This window comes from Accipiter gentilis, chromosome 9, assembly GCF_929443795.1.
Source record: "Accipiter gentilis chromosome 9, bAccGen1.1, whole genome shotgun sequence".
Classification (NCBI taxonomy): Eukaryota; Metazoa; Chordata; class Aves; order Accipitriformes; family Accipitridae; genus Astur; species Astur gentilis.
The window spans coordinates 41,562,711-41,585,070 of NC_064888.1; the positions used below are offsets into that span (position 1 = coordinate 41,562,711).

Here is a 22,360-nt window from a genome sequence, read left to right on the forward strand (position 1 = left end):
TTGTAAAGGAAAACCAGGTGATAAAGAAATTGTTCTCCTATCTGCAGAGGTGAGGAGCAAAGGAGCAGAAGGGTCTGACCGCCGTTTTGCACAGTGCACCTCTGGAGCACGTGCACTAAGCTTGATTTTGCACGATGGCATCTGTCCCGAGGTCACATTTGTCTGCTCGCCGTCCCTTGGTGGGGCAGGAAGGGAGCTCCCTGCTTCTGTGCAGTTCTACAGTTGTGTGTCTTTGTGTGCATGCTAAATACTAATTAAACTGGGCATAGGGATGGTATTGACCGTAAATGACTGCTAATAATGCCCACCATTTGGCATTTGTGTTGGGGCAAAATGCCAGCCTGGTGTAAAGGGTGGGAAAGCAGACGGCCACGCCTGCTCAAGGTGTGTTTTTGCAGTTTGCTGTAATCAAGGGTCTCTAAATAGACTGAAACAGGTTTTTGCCAATGTTTCTACCCATTAACAACTTGCAGACACTGGGCTCCTGTGCTGCCTTGTGTAGACCATGGCCCACGCTCGTGCTGCCCTGCCTGCCACCCCAGCCATGGACAAAAGCACGGACCAAAGGAAGCATGGAAAGGGGTCGGTGCTGTTGGTCTCGGCAGGTTTGACGTGAAGGTGAATTTCTCTAGGTGCTCGCGCTCCTGCCCGTGAACGGGAGCCTGCAAGCCTGCCCGTGGTCACTGGGGCAGTGCCGTGGGGACCTGCAGGAGAGAAGTCCTAAGCAGGGAAAGGACAGCAGTTAAGAATTGCAGGACAAAATGAAGCACCAACACCTTAGCGACCATTTCTCGTCGTCCCCGGGGGTCCCGGTGGTTGCGGGGTTTCTGCCCCTCGAGATCACAAATTATGTACACAACACAAACGGTGTCTGTGGCCCTCCCATTCAGACCCACAGGGTGAAGCAGAAGTGCGTTCGTGGCGTGCCAATGTTGGCGCATCCCTGCGGAGAGCCGGGGTGGCCACCGGTGGTCCAGAAAACCCAGAAAGCAAAGGTGGGAACCAGCCCCTCTCCGCTGCGTGGGCAAAAGGGAGCTTTTCCTTTTTCTTGGAAAAGTGGCAGTGGTGGTAGGGAGAGGAGGAACCCTTCTAGGAGCATATTTTCCCAGTTGTCCCTCCAGGGAAGAGCGGAGCCGTACTGTACATAAGGTCTATTCCTATGGGACAGTGCTGGAATCATGCGCTTCGGGCCCTATCTACTCAGAGCTGGTCAGGCAGCACATTTACCAATGGGAGCTTATAAGTATTTCACTAATACCTAACATAAAGATAAAACAAAATTGTTTTGAAGACACAATAGGCTATTTTGTTAATTGGACTATATACACAGCTTCAATTTGAATGGAAACGATCAGCCATGATTGTCCATATTAAATAGTCATTTGTCTTTACATCCTCTTTTCAGTGGTATCCTTAAAACAGAATGACATCTTTTGGTGCATTTTCAATGGGTCTTTCCTGTTCTTTCTTCTTAGAATATCTTGCGTGGTCATAGAAATATATGATGATGATAGAAGTAATGTTCAGAAAAATGATGAGCAGCATGATCCAATATGAATATCCATACGTGTGTTCAGATTTGATATGTGTCTGCAGAAAAGAAAAACATCCATAGGCCAATTCTACAGACAGGCCATTTTCTTCTATGTTCACAGGGAAAAGTATCATGGCTATAAGGATGAAGATTCCTAGAAAATAAAAATACAAATGTTGGAGATAAATCTGTACTATTATTTATTTATCTAGTTGTAAGTATCTTACTTAAATTGGTCAGATCACCTGGACTGAGACAAAGATTAACCTAGTATTTTTCATTAGTAAAATATGAGGACGTTTAAAGGACTCTTTCCCACCTAATAGTGTCTGCCAGGTGTTTTGACGTTGGCAACTATATCTTCTGCTGAAATTCACAGATTCTCACTGACTGTTCTTAGATAAGGCCATTTAATGTAATTTTTTTTTCACTGAATTTAGTGCTGGTGAGTATAATATATTCACCCCTTGGGTGATTTGCAGCGTGCCTATTTGATATGAGCCCAAATTCACGGGGTGTGCAGTATCACAACTGGATAAAACCCTGAGCAACCTGGTCTACGTTCAGGGTTGGCCCAGCCTTGCTCAAAAGCTTAGGCTTAGAGACCTCATGTTCTTTCCAACCCAAATTATTCAATGACTACTGTGATGAGCCAAAATGAGATGTCTTATTTCCTACAGCGTTCTGAATCTAAATGGAGTTCAGTTACTTTGACTTTTAGCTAATTAAAGCTTTTACATTTCTACTTTCATAGTGCTAATGGAGGTATAATCTCTGAACACTGGTGAAAATATTTCTATTCCTTCCCTCTAGGTACATCATCCTACACGTGTTACCACTGACATAGGTTCAGGTTTTTTCAGGAGGACACTGGACTTTCAGGCCATCTGGTAGGAGAATTAGGAACCTTCACAATACACTCACCATCAAATGATGTATGATTTTTCATAACAATATGCCCATGGCAAAGTAGACTTCCAGGTCATAGCACTTACAGGGCTGTAAAAAGTAACCACCAATCCTCAGTCAACACAAGGATTTACTTTCTCACTAATATTTATCTTGGCAAGCCCACGGTCCTTTCATTTCAGGTCAAAGCTTGCAGATTCAGGCTGCGTAACAAGTGCTGGGCTCAGGAAACAAACAACTTTCTCACGTGATGAGACAATGATCTGCTTGTCTCAAAAGTTGAATAATTGTCCAACCCAGGCTTTTACTCACTTTTCTTATTGTGTTTCAAGGCATCCACAGCTGTTTCAGCATCCATCTCTATACGCTGTGTTAGCCATGGCTGGAGAAAAAGGGTTGGGTTTCACACCCCCACCTGTACTTGCTGTGATTAAGACTAAATTTATCTATACAATTCCCTTTCCCCCAAGGTCTGATTTTGGCAAAGGCAGCTCGCAGAGTGCGGCCCCAGGACAGAACCATGCTGCTGGGGACACGGCTCAAGGGAGAGCAAGCTCCCGCTCCGCCAGCAGAACATCTTCAGACCTGAAGAGCTTTTGAAGGACAAAACGCTAATGCCGAAGGACTCTGTAATCGGATGTCTTTAAAGAAAGTTTTCCAAATTCAGACCTATTATTAGAGGAACGCATAATCCTCCTGAGACAAATTTGAGTGTCAGAGCTGAAGTCATTACCATGGCAAGATGAAAAGGGTTGGAAGGTGTGTTAGGAGCAGCCAGGCTCAAGTCTACCAGGTGAACGAAGGGTTACACCTCCAGGGAGCTGTTTAACAGAGTTCACATCTCTAATAACTCAGCGTCTCTACCATTTTTGTCTCCTTAGGGAATGTTAGAACTTATTTTGTTCTGTGAAAGTGTTTTTTTGAGAAGGAAATAAATTTTGCTGTGACTCAGTCCTCCTAACTGCCATCCCCCGCCACGTTAATGCTGTTGTGGCTGTATTTCATTCAACACATTTTTCAGAAATGAAGCTAAAGTCCATCCTATAGATTAGACCTTAGAGCCCTAATGTGGTATGTAGGTAATCCAGCAACAAATATGCTACAAATACCATAAAATAGTGACGTAAGGCCTTGAAGAGGTTACAAATTGCACTGTAGTCACATTCAGTGCATACTTTTCTGTTACGGTTTTGTTCTGTATTTGTCAGTTTACTCTGTTCTTCTCTGCATGTATCATGCATCATGAAATGATGCTACACCTGCTGGGGCTTTTTCAGTTCCATTTCTGTTGTCAGCAGATCCAGACTCCTACTGATCAGTGGTGTCACTTCAAGTACATCATACTATTTTACTGGTACTTAAGAGATAGTCTTCAGGTATCCCAGCAGACACGGTTAAAAACAAAACCCAACTGAACAGAATACTTTTCCAAGTGTTTCCTTTTATAGGTATATACTACTTAATCTTGGAATCAATGAGAATACAGTATTCTTCCCTATGGTGGGCAGAAAGCGGTCAGCATGGGATGTTTTACTCACCGCATAAGGAATTCCAGGTATAGACTCCGGTGGGTCCCAAAAACGTCTGGTAGGGATTACTGACAGCGTTAGTACAGGTAAATCCAGAACTCAGAAGGGAACTCAGTAAACTGAGAACCAGAATCACGATAATCGCAATGATCATGCTTTTCGCCTTGGTGTTGTTCAGGTTATCTGCAACTGAAATACAGCGGCTCAGCATTGATGACCAGCCTTCCCAGCACATTCCGGTGGGCTTGGATGATGGTTTGACTTACTGACATGTAGCTGCCTGTAATTAAAAGCTAATAACCAGAGATTTGGCTGATCTGTAGAGGTCGGGGTGTAGCAGGTACAGTAGGTTTGGACACTGCACGTGAACCCAAATCCCAAATGGGATGAAGGTACATTGGTCTGAAATAAGTGCATGTCTGCTAATCCTGCAGGCACACAAAGTTTCTGGGCATCGGGTTAGGTAGTAAACTTTTCTTCCTTAATATTTCTGTAACTGTTTCCTCTTGCAAAGCCAGACAGAACTTTTATGCCTAAATCTGATAGAAAACTAGGTTTTCCTTTGCCCATAGTTCCTGAGATGTTTGGTAACTTCTACAGGTACCTGATTTAACACTTGGCTCCAATTGTAGATTATTTCCTTTTAATATAGCAGCAGTCCCCCTCACATGGAATAAATCTGACACAGGGAAGAGCTTCTAAAAGTCCAGTAAAACTATTAGCCTGGAAGGGTCAGGTGCATTTTTAGGACAAACATATCTGAGCACGGTCTGTCACAGACAGATGAAGCATGGTTGTCCACTGAGCTGGTGTTCATGCTCTGACTAGATCTGTCTTTTGCCATACCCTGCAGGAAAAAATTAGTGGAGACAGTACTTTCTCTCTTCTATTTTAAAAAAAGGAGCAACTCCTGCCTTTTTTGCTCAGGCAAGGGGAAAAGTCTCACAGCTGGTGGCCCTGGGCTTGACAAGGGAACAAGTGTGGGCTCCCGAGCTGCCGGCTCAGCCCGAGACCGCACTCAGGGTCTCCGCTCCTGAGGCCACACATCAAAGAGTCACACATCTTACCATCAAACACGCTGGCACTTCTCCTTTTTGCTCCAGCTTCCTAGAGTTGGTGCACGTAAATTGTTGCCTGGTGTATTTTCTGTAGCTATACGCATAGCTGGCTGTATATACGTGGCACATATAGTCAACCCCTCCAGGACTGTAATCAATTTTATTGTTTTTGCCTAAATCCTTCTAGTTATTTGATATGTTGTTGATAATAAGAGACGCAAATGTGAATGCAACGTACTCAAAGTGTAATTGCAGTATAGCTGTGTTGAAATATATTATTTTCCTCCTTCCAATTTAAAGATTGAAAAGGCAACTATAATGTGCCTGTGGCTGCCTTACCCTATAACAAACACAACAATGTTTTCAAGCCCTGTTCAAATGGGTGTTGTGATAGGCAGCCATCTGTAGGAAAACTTCCTTTCTGTGCTGCTTTTAATACAGAGCCATTACTGCAAAGTATCCTGTTAGTGCATAAATTGGGGAAATCATAGCAGAAAAAATAGTAAAAACCCCATAAAAAGAAAATGAACACTCATAACCAAAAGAAGAGCTATTGGAAATAAATGAAAAGGAGAGCTTCTCTCTCACTTTATATAATATTCCTGGTAGGAGTTAATTTCTGTTTGAGGAAATGGCAGGTAAGGATGCGTTATGGAAATCAGTTGTAAATTTAAGCAATTCTGCTAGAAAAACAGGAAAGACAGGCATTCAGGAGACATCGCTCAATTAAATGGAAGCGAGCACACTGCCAGTTGTACCATGCACTTGCGCTGATGTAGCCTTACTGCTTAGGCATTGCCTCGTTCAAGATGTAAGTCTGGAGCCAAATCAGACAGGTTTGTGTAATTCCCCTCTGGCAGCCTCACTTAATTTTATCACTCAGAACATCTCCAGAATTGACTGGCTGCACCTATTGCACCCCCTAATTGATCTTGTTTATCTCCGACAGTGAACCACAATTTAGGGGATGTAATTTTGTCAGACTCCGCCTGTGGTAAGCACGCCTGCAACAGCACAAGGCTAAAGGTTTTAAATAAAATGCTGTTTTCATGGTGGCAGGGTTGGTTTTTTTCTAAATAAAGCAGTCTGTGCAAACTGAAGGAATCTACAGTAGCTGATCTACTTGAATGGGATTGATAATAACCCACAGCTGGATAACCTCTGCATCAGTGTAAAAATAACCTAATTTCAGAGTGAAAGAGGAAGTTTTTTGCCTTTGCCAGGTCTATCCTTACTATCCTGTATCTTCTTTTTTTTCTTCATCTTTAACTCTTGTATGGTTGGATAGAATTTGCCAGACTTTTACTGACCTGAGTGTGAATGACATCCAGCTGCCAGCCCTCTTCGAAGCAGCTTGATCTGGCAGCTTTTATGAGGTCTGTGATCACTTATGACACATAATCAATTGTTCATTTAAAAAAAAAAAAAAAACCCAAACAAAGTACATTTCAACATAGCTTTCTATTTTTCAGGAGATCATAGCACATCTGGAAACTGATGATAACATTAATGAAGTTCCAGCAGTTTTCAAGCATTTGTCATGTATTTTAAGATTCAGAAAGCTGATGGATTCCTCTCTGCTATAGCAAATTTCTAAGACTTCCTCGTGTGCCGTTGGCCTTGCTCGTTGCCAATAGCCAGGTAAATCCTGACTCTATAGGACTCTCTGGGTGTGCCTCTTCCTGCACCTTGCTCACAATTTTTACGTGTTTGACTTGGAAGCAAGCAAAGCTGCAAACAAGCTTTTTTGCATACTATTTTCATAGGTGGTTCCTTCCTAAGATAAATCATTGAAACAGCTAATGAAAACTCTAAGGACTTAAGTTATTTAATAACTTTTACATTCTGTCAGATCATTCTGCTCACCTCCAGAGCCTCCGAAGTAGCCGTATTGATTTACTGTTCTATTAAGGTCGCTCATGGCAGTCTGTGCAAAAGGCTGCCCTGACCAGGCAGTTCATGCACTGTACGCTTGCAGAAACTGTATTCCTTTGTTTGCCTTTCATCTTTACACTCAGAAAATGTTGTGGTTTTCAAAAGAGTAAGTTATGGTCTTTATAAAGGCTGTTGATAATCTGCTTTTGTATGGCCATTAATAAAAGCCAACCTGAGCTACTACTAACAAGTAATCTGTATCCCCAAGCTATCATCTTTGATTTACTCTTTCATGATTTCTGTTCTCCTTTTCTCACACCCAAACACGACAATGCTATTTGAGAAATGTACTCGGGATGCACAGCGGAGACCCCCAGCCAGGGCACACTTGCTGAGCGACAGATCGCGCTGTGATTTAAAAGCATGCTTATAACTCTTCTTACTGTTGTCTGAAATGTTAGAGTGGAGAAAGCACAGCACTTCATTTCTCCATCGCGCAGGCAATCCATTTACTTAAGGATAACATCAAATGAAAGACACCTACTGTCTTAGGGGGACCTGACTATTTGAATTTTAAAATAGCATGTACGCAATACTGTGAAGTATTTTTCCTATTTCAAGAATGTATGGAATCATACTTAATATAAAATGTGACAATCATGCCTAGTATAGAGCCTAAGAATTAATTTAAAATCAGTTCAGTTCATTTTGCATATATGCCCAACTGAAGTAGCGAGGGATGTGAACAAATCCATACTTCGAGTATTCATAAAGCACAACTTTCTTTCAGCAGCTGTTGAAAGCAACTAGCAACCCTGAAGCTCACTTGTTTTGTTCATCCTTAAACGGCTGGGTCTGAGAATTGAGATAACGTTTTGTAAATGATAAGCACAGAAACCTAAATCTGGTGAGGGGAAAAACCACCACCACCACCAAAATGTATGTAGACCATGCAAAGACCTGAAATCCTTTACTGATGGAAGTGTTCTGTGAGTGCTTGTCATTAACTGTAATTAAAATCTATCCGATGGTAGTGCCCAGGCCGTGGGACTGGGTTGTGTTAGCTGCTGTGCAGACAAAGGCAAGACACATGCCCCGAATTCCTGCCAGACTCCATCCTTGCCCTGCAATCAGCTCTCCACGGGTGGACTCCTGGTTTCACATGGAGCTCTATTAAAATCAGCAAGCATCTGCCCGCGTGGCGCAAGGTTTGGGGCTTGAGCCAACTGGCATGGGGAGATACAACCATATACAAACTATTCTTATAAACACCTATTTACTCTTCTAAAAATGACTTTGATTATTCTGATATGACTGTAAATAAACTGGTTTGAATGACTTGTGATTTAGTATTTGTTATGTAATGGTCTCAATATATGCTGTACGCTTTGCTAGGAGCACTGCTGTGTTCAGGATTTTCATGATAATATAATTGTTATAATGTGAACCGGCTTGCGTGATATTGCTTTGCCGCTGTGGTAATTTGGGTGCCTGTTTGTCCAGGTACCATTTCTGTACTAAATTAAGGTGGGAAAGACTGAGGAGATGGGAACCATCTGAGGCTTAGGTCTGCTGTACTCTACCTTGGTGGTTTCTCTGTGATGGGATATCTTACAACAGCCTACCGAAAAAGAACAACATTTCTTAATCATCTCTTGTTTCAAAATTGTTTGACCTACTCTTCCTAATTTTCATTAGGTTTCTTTTGACTGGCTTTTTTCACTTTCACACGTGTATATCAGCATTATTGCTTTGAATTCGGCGAGACAGCAAGTTACATAAAATGAGCGCAAATCCTTGATCCTTGCAACAGTGTTCAGGCTTATCTACCTTTGGGCTTTATGAATGCTTTTCTTCACATCAGTAGAGCTACCTGTGCATAGAGTTAAGCAAATCTTTGCTGAACTGTGTGGAACCAGTATTGAGTCTGTGGTTCATACTTGGTATGCATAATTTCTTGTTTCTGTTTTGCTTTTTCTAATGTTTTGCTTCTCATGCTAGGATTTTTCATGCTTGTCTGAACTTTCTCCAAGGCTGCTCTAGGTAAAACCCCTTCTGCTCTTCCCCTTATTTTTTAACTTTGTTTTATTCCCATGTAGCATCCCTCCTCCCTTATCTCTCAGTTCTTCTGTCCTCCTTAATTATTTAACCATTTTTATTCTTTTTCTTCTGTAATAATTCTACCATTGAGGATAAATACCAAGAACAAAAAGTAAGATCTGTTGCATATCAACATAAGATACAGTTCAATTTGAATCTACTGAATCTTTGTTGAAGTCTTATTCTAATAACCTTGTTTCCAAATCTCATCTCGGAGTTTGTTTGGAAAGTCATGATGAGAAGTCACCTGAAAACCGCTCATTAGGTGGGGGAAGAAAGGCCTTATAAAAGATGACAAGCTATGTTGTAATTTATACTTCACAGCCTAGCATAAGAAAAAAAGACATGAACAAGCCTAAGTTTTCAAATACTAACCAAATGGTCAAGTTTAATGATATCACATAAAAATGGAATGAGGTGCTCTTAAAGGAAAAAATAAAAAGAATGTTGTCACTAGGTCCAGCGTATGTATAAACACCGTATCTATCTAAATTATTGTTTTACATGGTTTGTTCTTTTCCCTTCATCAGCCTCCTAAAGCCTTCTTCTATAAAAATGGTGCCGATTTGATAGCAGGTGGCAATACGTTTTAAATCAAACAGTTAACGTAACATAACAAAACTTAAAAAAAAAAAAAATCCTGGAAGGTGAATTAGTTTTGTAATCCTTTACTAAAATGCTAATTGAATGTTGCTTTTCTGTTCCTTACTGAAAATTAAAATCAATTTTACACAAAGTTCCTATTTTGTATTTTTCCCTTGTTCCAAGGCGTAGGCCAAGATCACAGGTAATTAGAAGAAGTTGCTATTGGCAAGAACGCTGCAGCATTCCGGGGTCTTATTTTATACCACTTAAATCCCCAGACTGGTTTACAGATATTCGGGTTCTCACTTAAAGTATTATAGTCATACAGATGAATACAAGAGTGAGCCACCGTTCCTACATCCGTCACCTGCATGAGCAAGAAGACACCGCCCGTCTCCAGGCGTAACACCACTCACCTTGGAAATTCCTTTCCGAAACCTGAAGTCCCACATCGACGAACTGTTCACAGGTACCGCTAAAAAGTCCGTAGGTGAGACTCACGGTAATGCTGGAGTTTGTGCCAGAAAAGCGAACCTTGCTGCTCATCCAGTGCTGGGTCGCCAGCACGACGCAGATTATCGCGAAAGAGCAAATGCAAGTAAAAAAAGCAGATGCAAACATGGTTGTTTTTGTTTTGGATGGCATTTTGTCAGACAGAAATTTTTCCACTGGTTCAAGGTATTTTCTTCTCTTTAGTCCTGCTTAGCATGAGGTTGTTTCCTCCTTCTCGCTATCTGGGATCTGCTCTCTGTGCTAGCAGAAAGTTACCCTGGTAAACTTTAAGCAAACAGCAGGGGTAATAAAAGTGTAAAATTGAACTTTGGTCTGGAGAAAAGATGTTGCCATAGTTACAACAAAACCAGCCCGGTAAAGGCTGGGAGGAATCGTCGGCAGATGATTTATGGTTGCCTTGCCAAACTGTAGTTTTTCTGATCATGGCTCTGGAGGCATCTTCTAGAGCCTGAGCCCCGTGGGTTCCCAGCTCACCTCGCTGCTTGCTGGCAGATTTTTTTAGTGCCTGAGAAAATTTTCTGGCTTATGCTTGCTTTTTCTCTTGAAAGGCTGATAACTAGGCTGGCAAGAATTTTTGCTAAATCTGTATCTTGTGTTATGGTAAAGAGTAATAAAACGTTCCTTCTCTGTTCGAATTCCCAGCTTGCTTAATAGCTACCCAACTATCTCTTTTGTGATCTCTTTTAAATTCTTTATGCTCTTTGTGAAAACTCTGGCTTGGTCTTGGCTTTTTTTTTTTTTTTTGGGGGGGGGGGGAAGGCTAAGGAGGTTCTATCTACTGTCAATAGATTATTTTCTAAGGAAGAGCTATAATTTGTAGTTAAATTCCCCATATTTTCAAGCAGTAACTCCTTCCCCTTTTTTTGACCTTTTTTTGACCTTTTTTTTTTTTTTGAGAGGGAGAAAACAAATGCCTTGAATAGGGATTCATTTCAATGAAGCGGTGGATATGTAAAAAGAACAATACTGAAGAAATCTGTTGTGGACTATAAAGCAAGAGAATATATTCTTTTCTTCTGCCCAAAGTGACCTAAATAAAGACAAAAGACAGTAACAATGTGGTATCAAACAGAACATACATTGCTTAATAATAAGACTGAAGCCAAATTTCTAGAATTTGAGGTAAACTAAGCACAAGGGTCCCCATTTTGTTTGTGTGAAATCCCAAAAGTGAATTAATAATCTATTGTCAGGATAAAGTAACAGCGATTCCATTAGCTTTTATTTCTATTAATCATAACGTCATTATTCCATGTTATACTGATCCCATGCTTCTGGATCATCCAGTGTTTTTTTGAATTAACCTTTCAAAAGCAGTCTGTTTTAACAGTGCTGCTAAATAAACCTGTTGAGCTCTCTTCCTAAAGCTTGATTGGTTTGTACTGTAAAGACACCGAGAGATTAAATTTTTATGAATTTGAAATGGCAAAGAACTTCTTGGGAGGAGAAACTACTTGTTCTGTAATGCAGTGTAATTATATGTAATTCTTCTGGTGATACGTTTTCTTGATTGAAAACTTAAAAGCAGTAATCGCGTTTGAAATCGATGTATTTTACTTCTGGTCTTTTATATGAAATGGTCTTGTGTATTTTTTTTCAAATTATGTGGGACTTTAATGATACTTTTGATGTCATTGTTTTTAAGGATTGATACATTTTATTCATAAATAGTTTATATGCTTCATGTATGTACTTAACGTGCGTAACATAGCGGAAATCAGTCAGTATAGGATTTAAGCACCGAAGAGCAGAGGGAAGCTTTTCAGGCCTTCTAAGGAAATAAGAAACAAGAGACCCGCCTCTCATTTTCTGTCCAGTACTTCAGTTAAATTTTAACCATAGCAATATGGGTAAGCTTTATTAGACTGATCCACCTTTACAAGTTTATTAATCCAATAGTTCTAGTCGCTGTTTAGTTGTGTACAGCGAGCATAGTCCAAGTATTTAAAGTCCCAGGATGTTTTTTTTCCTAAACTGGGGTAAAAATCTCCCCACCTGCTCTCAGCTCTGTGCTGTCAGCTGTGCCACTTGTCCCTTATGAAAAACATTACAAACAAAAATATATTTAAGAATTTATATTTGTCTTGGTACTAACTTTGAGGGAATAAATTTTCAGCCGCTGCTCAGTGGTCCTCCTTGGGCAGACTTGAGAGAACCAAATTTAAACGAACTGAGCACCCACACCTTTAAAAAATGCTAAATAACAGAGAGTAAGAGCTGTAGTGGATAGCCTGTAGCTCCTTTCTAAACAATCTTATTCAATTATATTTAGTTTTTGGTGACTCAGCTCAAATTTTTGTGGCTCAAATCATTGAAACTCTCCTGCGGTCAGGGGAATTGCTCTGTAAATGAGACTGTAATTTGCCTTTTTCTTCCCTGTCACCTTGAAGTTAATCTATTCTCTGCTGATGGTATGATTCTTTGTGTCTTTTTTTCTCACAGCTACCTAAAAAAGCATCATATAACTTGTAATGGAAATTCTAGTTTGAGATGACACACCTCATCACTTGAGAGAAAAGAGAAGAGATTGGTTTCCTCCGCCTCAAAGAAAATATTTCCCCATCAGCCCCTCACCGACTCTGCACCCACTAATACAGACTCAGCCCCACATAACAGTCAAACAGAAAAATCAGAGCAATTCATTATGAATCAGATGGACAGCAAAGAGATTTGGAATCCTTTGCTATATATAATTACATATTGCCCTGTATTTGTAAAGGTAGATTGCATGAGTATTTCTCTTCTGTTTATGTACAAGTTAGTTTGCTTTAAGCAACCAGATATGTAAAAATATAAAATGAAAGCTTTTATTTGCAAACATTTCTTATACATTTATTTTTTCTATGCTACAAACACATTCTTACATGTGAAAAAGAAAATCGCACAGTGGTTTGTTGCTTTGCCCATGGCTGCAGAGAGATGCCATCTCCCGAGGGATGCCATCTCCCGAGGGATGCCAACTCCCACCTGGGAAGGGCTCTGAGGGCTCGCTCCCAGCTGGCTCGCAGGTAAGTGCACTCAGTAGCAGCCAGGGAAATTCAAGGTGAAGCCATTGGCAAATTATTTTCTGTTCTGCTGCAACCGCAATGTTTAGCGACGGTTGCTGGTGGTTTAAAACCCCCCATATTTAGTTAAAATCTTTCATTTAAAAAACAGTTGAGAGGTGGCAAGATGATTTAGCAATGCGGTTGGCTGGCAGTTGCACTGATATTTGTGATTTTCCTTGGACACCACCTTTGTGGTCCACCCTTGTATATCACACAAGGCTTTCATTCACATCCTTTTTAATTTCCATTTTCCAGGTCTAATTGCAGAGGGGCTTAGCATCTGAGATGGCAAGACCCTTGAGCTGCACCTGGCCCCAAAAGGAGTCGATAAAGCGTCACGCAAGGCAGATATATGCGCAGCATTGCAGGAGCAGGCCATGCATTATCAGCGTCGCCTCCACCTCTCCTAAGATGGATAAATTGTAATTGAAACAAATTGTTATATAGATACCACAGGATCCTAAGAACATGATTGATTTTTTTCTCTGATAGCTTTGCAGGCAGCATTCTGAGTGGTGATGGAAACAAGGATTTGTTTATGCCTTTTGGACTGGGTGAGGGAAATTGGATAAAGCATCATGAATTTTATTGTAGCTGCAGATGAAAAATTTGAAGCTCAACTGAACTGCAAAATTATTGCAACAACTGTTTGGAAAAGCGAGAGGGATGGGATCACAACAATTTTTGTGTATCCATACCTCGTGCAGTGGATTTGTACTATTCCATCTTCTGATTTCATTCTTCCCTTGCTCTGACCTTTTTCACAGCACTATGGAAAAAAACCTAAACACGTTTTAAATGTTGTTTGGATTTCTTCCCAGAAAGTGACTAAATCTTCTCAGCTGAGAACTCCATCACTAGACAGTTATTGATTTCTGAGCTCTGGCGCTGGAGTATATTGGTTAGTATTGGAGCGACAGCCGGAATATTGCGCTGCCACCAGCCCCTCCAGAGCAACATCCTTTCACATGAGCGGTCAGCAGGAACGGTGACTGTTGGTTTCCACCTTGAAAGAAAAAAAGGTGGAAGATCCCAAAGCCACCACACTGGCACCAACACAAACGCGATGATCAAAATCCTGTGTTAAAACGATTGTCTGCGGTAAGAGCACTCCTCAGTTTTACCATCTGAGTAAGCTAGCTGGTGTCTGTTCTGGTACCTTGAGGCACAACCTGTGCTACTCCAGAATATATTTACAGTATTTACTGTATATGTGTGTATATATATATATATTTATTCCAACACCTGAAGAGGTGGTGGCCAAACATGGCACATTCAGCATCTCCTCCGCTTGCCACAAGCGCTCTTTCCCAAACGGGAACCTACTTGCCTCGCGTGGTGGCTGCAGGGGCAGCCCTTGAAATTGCCTTTTCTCGAAGATTTTGAGACTAAGAAATTAGCCAACTTTAAGTTTTGATAAGAAATTAATTCTTCCATTGGGAAGTTTATCTTCTGAAACTTCTTGCACAGCAGATGCCAAGGCAGGTGAAGGAGAGCCGTGCCTCGGTAGCAGCTCACTGAACGTCTGACTTCTCGCTCATCCTGTTTCTCTCCATTTCCAAGATGTAAAATGTTTGGGGGGTTTGAACAGAACAGCATAGACCATTCTGGTAAAATAAAAAGTCTTAAAATAGAATTTTGAACGCACAGAGATGTTTTCTGTTTTTCTTTAGCCCTGAAGGTCAGTGACTGCAGTTACCAAAACAGCTGAGCTCCACTAAAGCCTCTAAGAAGTCCAGCCCTCAAAAGATGACTTGCAAAACTTTAAAATAATGCATTTAGGCGTTAAAAAGGTGCTGTCATTCGTGGCTGAATGGTGCAAGTTGAGCAGTCAAGTACAGTTCATCAAAGAGTGGGGGGAAAAAAGCCTTCTGGCCTTGTAAGAAGCAGAAAATACGGCCTTTGCAATAATTTCAGTTTAACAAAATGTGGCTTTGAAGCTGTGTCAAGGTTTGTAATGTTTAGAACAAACCCTGGAGGTGGAGATGGAGAGAAGAGCTGGCAGGGCAGGCTTTCATTTAGTGCAGTTTCTGTAACAATTATAAAGATATGCCATGTTGAATACTTAAATATATTCCTAGATACTCATAATTTTAGATTCCAAATGTAAAAATTTTAGACAAATACCTCTTTGAAGTCATTAAATTAGCTACTGCTAGGATGTTACATATTCTCATGCTTTTGCCCAATTATCTGTACTTTAAAGAGTTTTTCCTGTATTTTTAGGCTGAGATATATTTGCAGTTACACAAACCACATGTCAGTGTTATTTCCTGTGCTGCCTCCGATTTTCTAACCAACTTCTTCAGTACATTTACAATTTGTGTTCCAGTGTATCAGTAAAGAGAGAGATCTACCCTGCTGCTGCCAAGGGTATAGTGGCCATTTCTCAGTAAATATGGAAGCCTGGTAAATATTTGGAGATTTTTTGCCTAAGTGAAGGGAAGTGGTGTAGGATTATACTCTGTATCGTATGGTTTAACAAGACTATAGATGCTCCTCCTTGAAACCCTTTCTCTCAAGGCTGTGACCACGCATTATTGTCTTTTGGGTTTACAGGCATAGTACAGAAAGCAGACAACCTTACTTGGTGCTATCAGGTTCACTATCATGCTGGAATACCTGAAATAAATTTTTGGTGTTCAAATATTGCCTATTTCCTATGGTATATTTCTTGAGCTTGAAGCAGCAAAGTTACTTTTTGTAACAGAGTAGCAAAGTGACTATAATTGCTCATGGGAAAGTTTCCACCGCTTCTACTGGAATAACGTTACTTCCAGGGCGCGAAACAAGGGATGCGGGTGCTGGGTCCTGCCAGAAGCTGTTGGAGGTCCTGCAGCTCCTCCGGCAAATTGGAAGCAAAGGTGAAACGGTTGCCAGAGCTGACATTTCTGAGAACGTATTTGATTTGTGATGGAAAGAGAGGAAAAGACAGATGACCAGTGGACTGTGAGTTGGACAAAGAAAAGCCGCTGTTAGAGCTCTGTTGGGCTAAAGACGCGGACATCTACCTGTTGTTATCTCATTTTTGCTACAGCATTTCAGTCTTCCAATTTCTTAAATTTATTTTCTGGTGAAGCAAGTAAGCTCTGTCAATGGAGCTAAATTGCTTCAAATCCCACAGCAGCTTCATTTTTCGTTCTCTCCCCTTTCTTACCAGCATAAATTCTCTTCAGACCTTGATCCCTAGCTCCTAGACTTTGTGGAGTACTAATCTAGTTTGCTGGATAAAGCACTATATCGGAGAACATCATACTATGTTGTTTTTCTCTAGCCAACAACTGAAGATAAAATCAGCCCCAGGCTTACTCGCTCCTGTTGAGTCCAGCTCATTAGTGTATCCTGGAAACACATCAGCAGCATAAACCCAGGCTTAGAAGTATCCTGGACATGACTGCAAGAAAGCAGATCTAGGAACACTGATGTGGATTAGCAAGGCTAAAATTCTGCCATGCTGTATCAACAGTTTTATTTAGGACTCAAGTATAGGGTGCTGGAGCAAGAAAGATTGGATGAAGTTTCTTTCACAACCTTATTTTGCAATTGTACGATTTATTTAGATGTTGCCCTTATCTACAGAAAATCTATTCCCCCCAAATAATGTGCCAGTAACCATAATGTGCATTTTCTTTGGTTCTTTTTCGTACAACTTGGCTTCACATTTCTTTCTCACGACTAATTAATTTTGGAACCACTGTATAATTGTACTTTTAATTTCTGCACTAATAGAAAACGTAGTAATTTTATCCAACGTGTATAATAATTCCATTTATTTTATTGCTCGGGTACAAGCAGTCATTTAAATTAATATACAATTTCTTGCAAATGGTTAGTACCGAGAAAATTGCTGACTTGCAGTCATTTGATCTACAAACACGTTCATTAAAATCAAACGCCTTCCTGGTACTGTGCCCATTCGCGCTGCCATGTCTGCTGAAAAATTTTAGCCTTCTACTAAATTGCCGTTTCCTAGTCAACACGATGCCAAAGGGACATAATTAGGCTCTGATTAAGTTTTCCGCAGAAGACACAAATATTCACAGATGTTCTAATATTTTGTTTCGATGGTCTTTTCATAAAACCCCCCTAATTGTCTGACATCCTTTTGTACGCTTAAAATAAATACGGCGTGTGCGAATACGGGTTTTTGAAAGCAACGTATCCTCGGATCCCTCCTGGAGGAGCGATTTCTTCAGCAGGGAGACTTTCCTTGTTCTGCGAGAGGTGGTATATCCTAGGGAGTGGAGACAAAAGAAAGCAAGACGTGCCTTCAGCCTCCCCGATTCTCACTTTTCCTCCGGTAATCCCCTCCTCCCTGCCCTACTTTTCAGCCTGACGTTTCTATTCTGGGTTTCACCGGCCTGATTCATCGGCCCCGTGCGGCCCAAGCCGCCGCGGAGGTTTCTCAGAAGGGGGAGGTGGGTGCGAAAGGTCCTCAGACCCGTCCCTTCCAACCCTGGAGCCATGGCGGCACGTTAACGGTGGGGAAGGATCCCGGGAGGCTGTCTGATCCTGACGGAGGACCCTCGGATCCGTCCAAAGCTGGGTCGCACCTCAGGAAAACGAGGACGCCCAACCCCTCGCCCTTCGCCGCCCAAGGAGAACTCAAACCGCCCCGGGGGGCCCTCGTCCTCCTGCGCGGGGCCCTGTCGAAGCGCAAGAAGAACCGACATGGACGGATAGCAGGTCAGCCTCCTGACGTTTTTGGCCAGTGGAGCAGTTAGCCGTGCCCGTGCCGGAGAGCGGAGCCCCGTTTGTAACTTCGGTGTTTAACCGGGTCACCCACGGATCAAACCCTCCTCAGCAGGAGGGAGAGTCCTGATTAAAAACACCCGCCGCTGCGCAGCCGAGCTGGGGCCGAGGACGGGGAGGCGGTGATCATGGTGGTGATCATGGTGGTGGTGATCATGGTGGTGATGATCATGGTGGTGATGGTGGTTCCCCTCAGCCGCCCGGGCTCTCTCCCGGCCCTCAGGCCCCGGCCTCCCCGTTCCCGCCGTTGCCGCTGCGGGCGGTGTCCGCCAGGCGGCTCCGCTCCCGCCGCCGCCGCGGCGCTGAGGGGAGGAGGAGAAGGAGGAGGGAGGCGGCGGCGGCGGCGGCGGCGAAGGGAAATTTCCTGCCTGGCTGCCGCCGCCTCTACCCACCGCCTCGGGCCGGAGAACCGCCTGGGCGTCCCGCGGCCGGTCCGCGGGGCGCGGGGGGGGGGCCCGCCGAAAGGGGCCCGCGGAGCCGTCTCCGGGGAGCCGGTGAGGTGAGCGGAGCGGAGCCAGCTGGCCGGCGCGGCTGTGAGGGAAGGATAAGGCGGGGAAGGACCTGGGGGGCGGCTGGGGGGGTTGTTGGGGCTGCCGCCGTCGGAGGAGGGGGGGAGCGGGGCTGGCTGCTCGCCGGCCGCCGTGCAGGTGCCGGGGGACGGACAGCCCGGTCCCCGCCGGCGGGTATGGAGAAGCGGGCGGGCGATGCCCTCGGCGCCCCGCGGGAGGCCGGGGCCCGTCCCTGGGTTCGCGTCGGGAAGCGATCGAGGGTTTGGGTTCATCCTTGCTCGGCCCCCCGACCCCCCGCTGCGGGGCCGTGTTAGCCCTGCGGGGCTGTCCCCGAGGAGGGCGGGGGGGGGACACGCGTGTCCCTTTTCTCCGTGGGATGCCCGTCCTCGGGAAGTACCGCCGTGCTGGCTGTCCCACTGGAGAAGCAGGAGGGATGGACACGTTCCCGTGGGAGCTGAGGGGGGCAGCGGGCTCCCCCGTGTACGAGGCGGACGGCTGCCTCCTCGCTGGGGAAGGGGGGGAGCTGTTATACCAGTGTGGGTTTTGGGGTGATGCGGCACCCACGGGTGATAGCGTGGGGGCTGAGGGAATGGTTGGGCGTCCCGCCGACGGGTATCCCTGTTAACTCGCCGCCCAACTGGGAAGCGTGGTATCTGGGCTGTCAGGCTCTTCCCCAGACCCCAAAAGATGGGGCTCAGCTGTGAATTTTGGCTTTAAAAAGCTGTTTATCTGTCTCCTGTCAGCGCATCCACGCTGTTTTCATCCAGCTTTTTCAGAGGCAAGCGGGGCTGTGGGTTCACGCGGTGCTCAGGTGTACAGGACCAGTGACCGAGGCGACGTGGCTGCGTACAAACTCTTTTACTCTCCCTTGGGCGAGATTAGCGGTGTTTAAAACCCCTACGTTTCCATTTATGCCTTTTATTGGTTTGCTTTTACGTTGGGTGGCCGGTTCACGCTGCCGACAGTGCGGTGCCCTGGCAAATGCTGTGATTCGGCACCAAATGGGGGTCACCGGAGGAACCGGGGTCGGTGCTGCCGCCCGTGCCACCTCTGCGCTCTCCGGTGGCCTTAACTGTGACAGAGCCATCGGGCATGGCGAGGGTCCCGGCTCCCCAGGGCCGCTGACAAGGAAAGCACCTGGTAGTGTGGAGGTAGGTGTAAAGCCTGCAGCTGGTGACAAAACTTTGTGTTTTCCTTATACAGGCTGCGAGGGAGAAATCTAATGAGGTTTCATGGAAAATATGACATGTATTACTTCCAAAACCAAAGGTGTTGTGGCTTTTTTTCCCTCCCTGCTTATGGTTTCGTTTAAAATACTGGGAAAAGTAATGGCAAACCTCACAAAGATAATGCAAAGACAGCTATTAACTGTCTCCCATCATTGGATTTTTTTTTTTTTTTCACTTTTATTGTGGGTTGTAGAAAGTGTTACTGGGTATCTGCTGTGAGATTGAACAGTGCTTTTTAACTGGGAAAGGGTATCTCTTAATTTTTTCTTGTTTACTTTTTTCTGTGAGGTTCCTCTCCTTGTGGCGTATTTCCATAGAATGAGGTGATTTGCTGTGCGTTCAGCTGCATAGCTTCTAAATAGCTGCCTGTGTCTGATTTGTGTGGGGTAGAGACTGCTGAGTTAAAAGAAATGACATCGCTTATTGAGCTTTTTTTTCCTAAGATGTTATAAGGTCTATGAGAAAACTTGGAAAGTAGAAATAAAGAGGCTGAGAATTGAAAAATATTTATTATGTGCATGGCAATCTTAGCTTCTGGGCATGTTGCGCTCTGGGGCTTGTAAAACAAACAAACGAAAAAACAACCAAACAAACAGAAAACCCTTTTGATGAACATTAATGACATTCAGCTGGAAACTCGATGTCATTTAAAAGCGTTTTTTATGTGGCTGTAATGTGCTCTCCTCACCTAGGAGGCACGTTAAGTTCCCAGTTAGCTTTGTTGGATAACAAACTAAAACCATTTTAAGTCTCGTTGTGGGAAGATGCAGGTGGTCTGGTGGCACCGGCCCCGTCTTCTTGCCGGCGGTAGAAGTTGGGCCTTGAGGAGAGGAGTCCCTACTGAGGGTAACGATCTCTAATTACTGTTGATGGCGCGGGGGGGCTTGCGGGGCAGCCTGCCTCTGCTTTGTGCTGGGGTGGTGGCACTTGTGCCCCAAGAGAGAAAGGGGATAAGGATGGAGGTGGGACGAGCAGAGACCATCCGGCTGAGGTCTCCGAGATGAGCGGGACCGTGCTGGTGTGGATGCAAACATCGCATATGGGGGCTCAGCGTTAGGGGGAGTGAGGGGATTTACCCTAAAAATGTTTGTTTTCTCAAGTGATAAAACCTGTTGTTTTAGAAATGTGGGGGAAGAGGGGAAAGAAAATAATGCAAGAAACAAAATGGTGTGGGTGTAGTGTTTCACTCCTTTAATTTGCTCTTTGCTCACAAATAAAAGAATTACATAGGAGCTGTGTTACACCAGCCATCCTTGCTTGCCGTGCTTTGACTAACATACTCTGTATTCCTGAAATGCATTTAATACATTCGTCCAAGTAAAAGAGAAAAACTGAATTCCTAGTTTAAAAGCTTCCTATGCCCCTGACACCTTTAATAAAACCAGACATCTTTATGTACCTCAAATCAGTATCATGATACTGTTTGGACTACAGTAATTTATCCTCAGCCTATGAAGTGCGGGTGCAAAGGGGGTAATTTTAGCATCTTTGGGTCCTAGTTTGCTTTTGTAGCTTGCTTTCTCTCTTCTTCTGTATTTCATGTGTTGATGTTAATCTGTTTTACCTGGCTCAATCGAGGTTTTTCATCTACGCGAGTTAAGGGCTGGCCTCTGCCGGAACAGCTGTTCTGAATCCCTGTTTTTCTTGGTCTTATTTTTCTTCCCCCACCCTCCGTTGCATTCCCAGCTCCCAGATTATACGGCCTGGGCGATGGCAGGAATGCACCATGTGGGCTGAAATTATGGGAAGCTGGAAGATGATGGTTCAGGGGCTCTGCAGGTTCGAGGTCTGTGTAAGACCTTCCTCATCCACGTGGGTTTTTGTGAAGCTGAAGCAGAGGGTAGGCAGAGCTGTGGTCCTTACGTTGCACAGGTTAAGTGGGCTCTTGTGTGTTCCCAGCTGGAAGGTGGCAGTGGTGGCTTATGGGGTTTTTGAAGTTTGAAGTATTTTCTTGGCATCTTTCTCAGAGGATAGTGTGTGCTTCATTATAGCAAAAGTTGCACTCATTAAACAAACTCGTTGATTGCAAGACTCCTGCCTTGCACTGTGCCTGTCATGTGCTTTTTGATTCTTCTGTAAGAGAAGTTGTGCCATAAGTTGGTTTTTTGGAGCCATTGGTTTATAATGGACCAAAGCTGCAGAGCTGTGTTATTAACTGAACTAGTTTTAGAGTGTATTATAGGAGTACATTGACCGGTGTACTTGGTGACCTTTTTCTCTTTCATTTAAGAGGTTATATGAAGAAAAATGGGTGGACATAGGCTGACAAACTGCAAAGTGAAAAAGAGCTGTAGGAAGTCTGCGGTGCAATGCTGCTTTGTCACAGATGACCTTGGAGATTTCTGAGAAGCCAGCTACACATATGATCAGTGAAGTGCTTATAAGCTTCTTCATGTTTGATAATGTCACGTAAATTTGTTCGCCAAGATTTCAGAGCAGGTCAGTCGTACTGTAGCAAAGAACAAAAAAGAGCCAAGGCAAGTGTTGAATGCTGTGTAGGATGAAAAAGAGAAAGCTAAAAAGGAATGCTGAATGTTTGCCTTACTGGTGTGAGCACAGTCTGCCCTGCTCGCTGAAGGACTGGGAGGTTCTGCAGGTGAAATTGTTCAGTTATATAGAGAACCTGAGGATGATGTTTGTACCTCCTTTGAATGATATTGTCATCCTGTAAATGTGACATTGTATTTCAGTCTCCAAAATACTCTTCAGCATGGATTTAT

At 43.6% G+C, this 22,360-nt stretch overlaps 2 protein-coding genes across 4 annotated transcripts in view; one reads left to right on the forward strand and one right to left on the reverse strand.

Annotated features, from left to right (window-relative positions):
- Positions 1-1,413: 1,413 nt before the first annotated feature.
- Positions 1,414-10,235, reverse strand: CLRN3 (clarin 3). The gene is made up of 3 exons (XM_049809522.1): positions 10,007-10,235; positions 3,982-4,161; positions 1,414-1,688 (listed from the first exon to the last, which is right to left on the reverse strand). Exons 1-3 carry the CDS (start codon positions 10,233-10,235, stop codon positions 1,414-1,416), a joined length of 684 nt encoding a protein of 227 aa, XP_049665479.1.
- A 7,992-nt stretch (positions 10,236-18,227) lies between these two features.
- PTPRE (protein tyrosine phosphatase receptor type E) overlaps positions 18,228-22,360 on the forward strand; it is a 119,354-nt gene continuing 115,221 nt past the window's right edge. The window contains exon 1 of one of the 3 annotated variants that reach the window (XM_049809516.1): positions 18,228-18,401. The gene's annotated coding sequence lies outside the window, so the exon portion shown is untranslated. Of the gene's footprint in view, positions 18,402-19,482; positions 19,563-22,360 lie in introns of those variants that run through there. The other 2 variants (XM_049809515.1, XM_049809518.1) reach the window with 2 other exon arrangements.

Excerpts from the sequence above, each read along its gene's own strand:
- CLRN3 (XM_049809522.1), bottom strand. The coding sequence starts at position 10,235 with ATGCCATCCAAAACAAAAACAACCATGTTTGCATCTGCTTTTTTTACT. Across the intron at positions 4,162-10,006 it reads TTCGGAAAGGAATTTCCAAG|TTGCAGATAACCTGAACAAC; the intron begins GTGAGTGGTGTT and ends GCTGTATTTCAG. Across the intron at positions 1,689-3,981 it reads TACCTGGAATTCCTTATGCG|GAATCTTCATCCTTATAGCC; the intron begins GTGAGTAAAACA and ends TTTATTTTCTAG.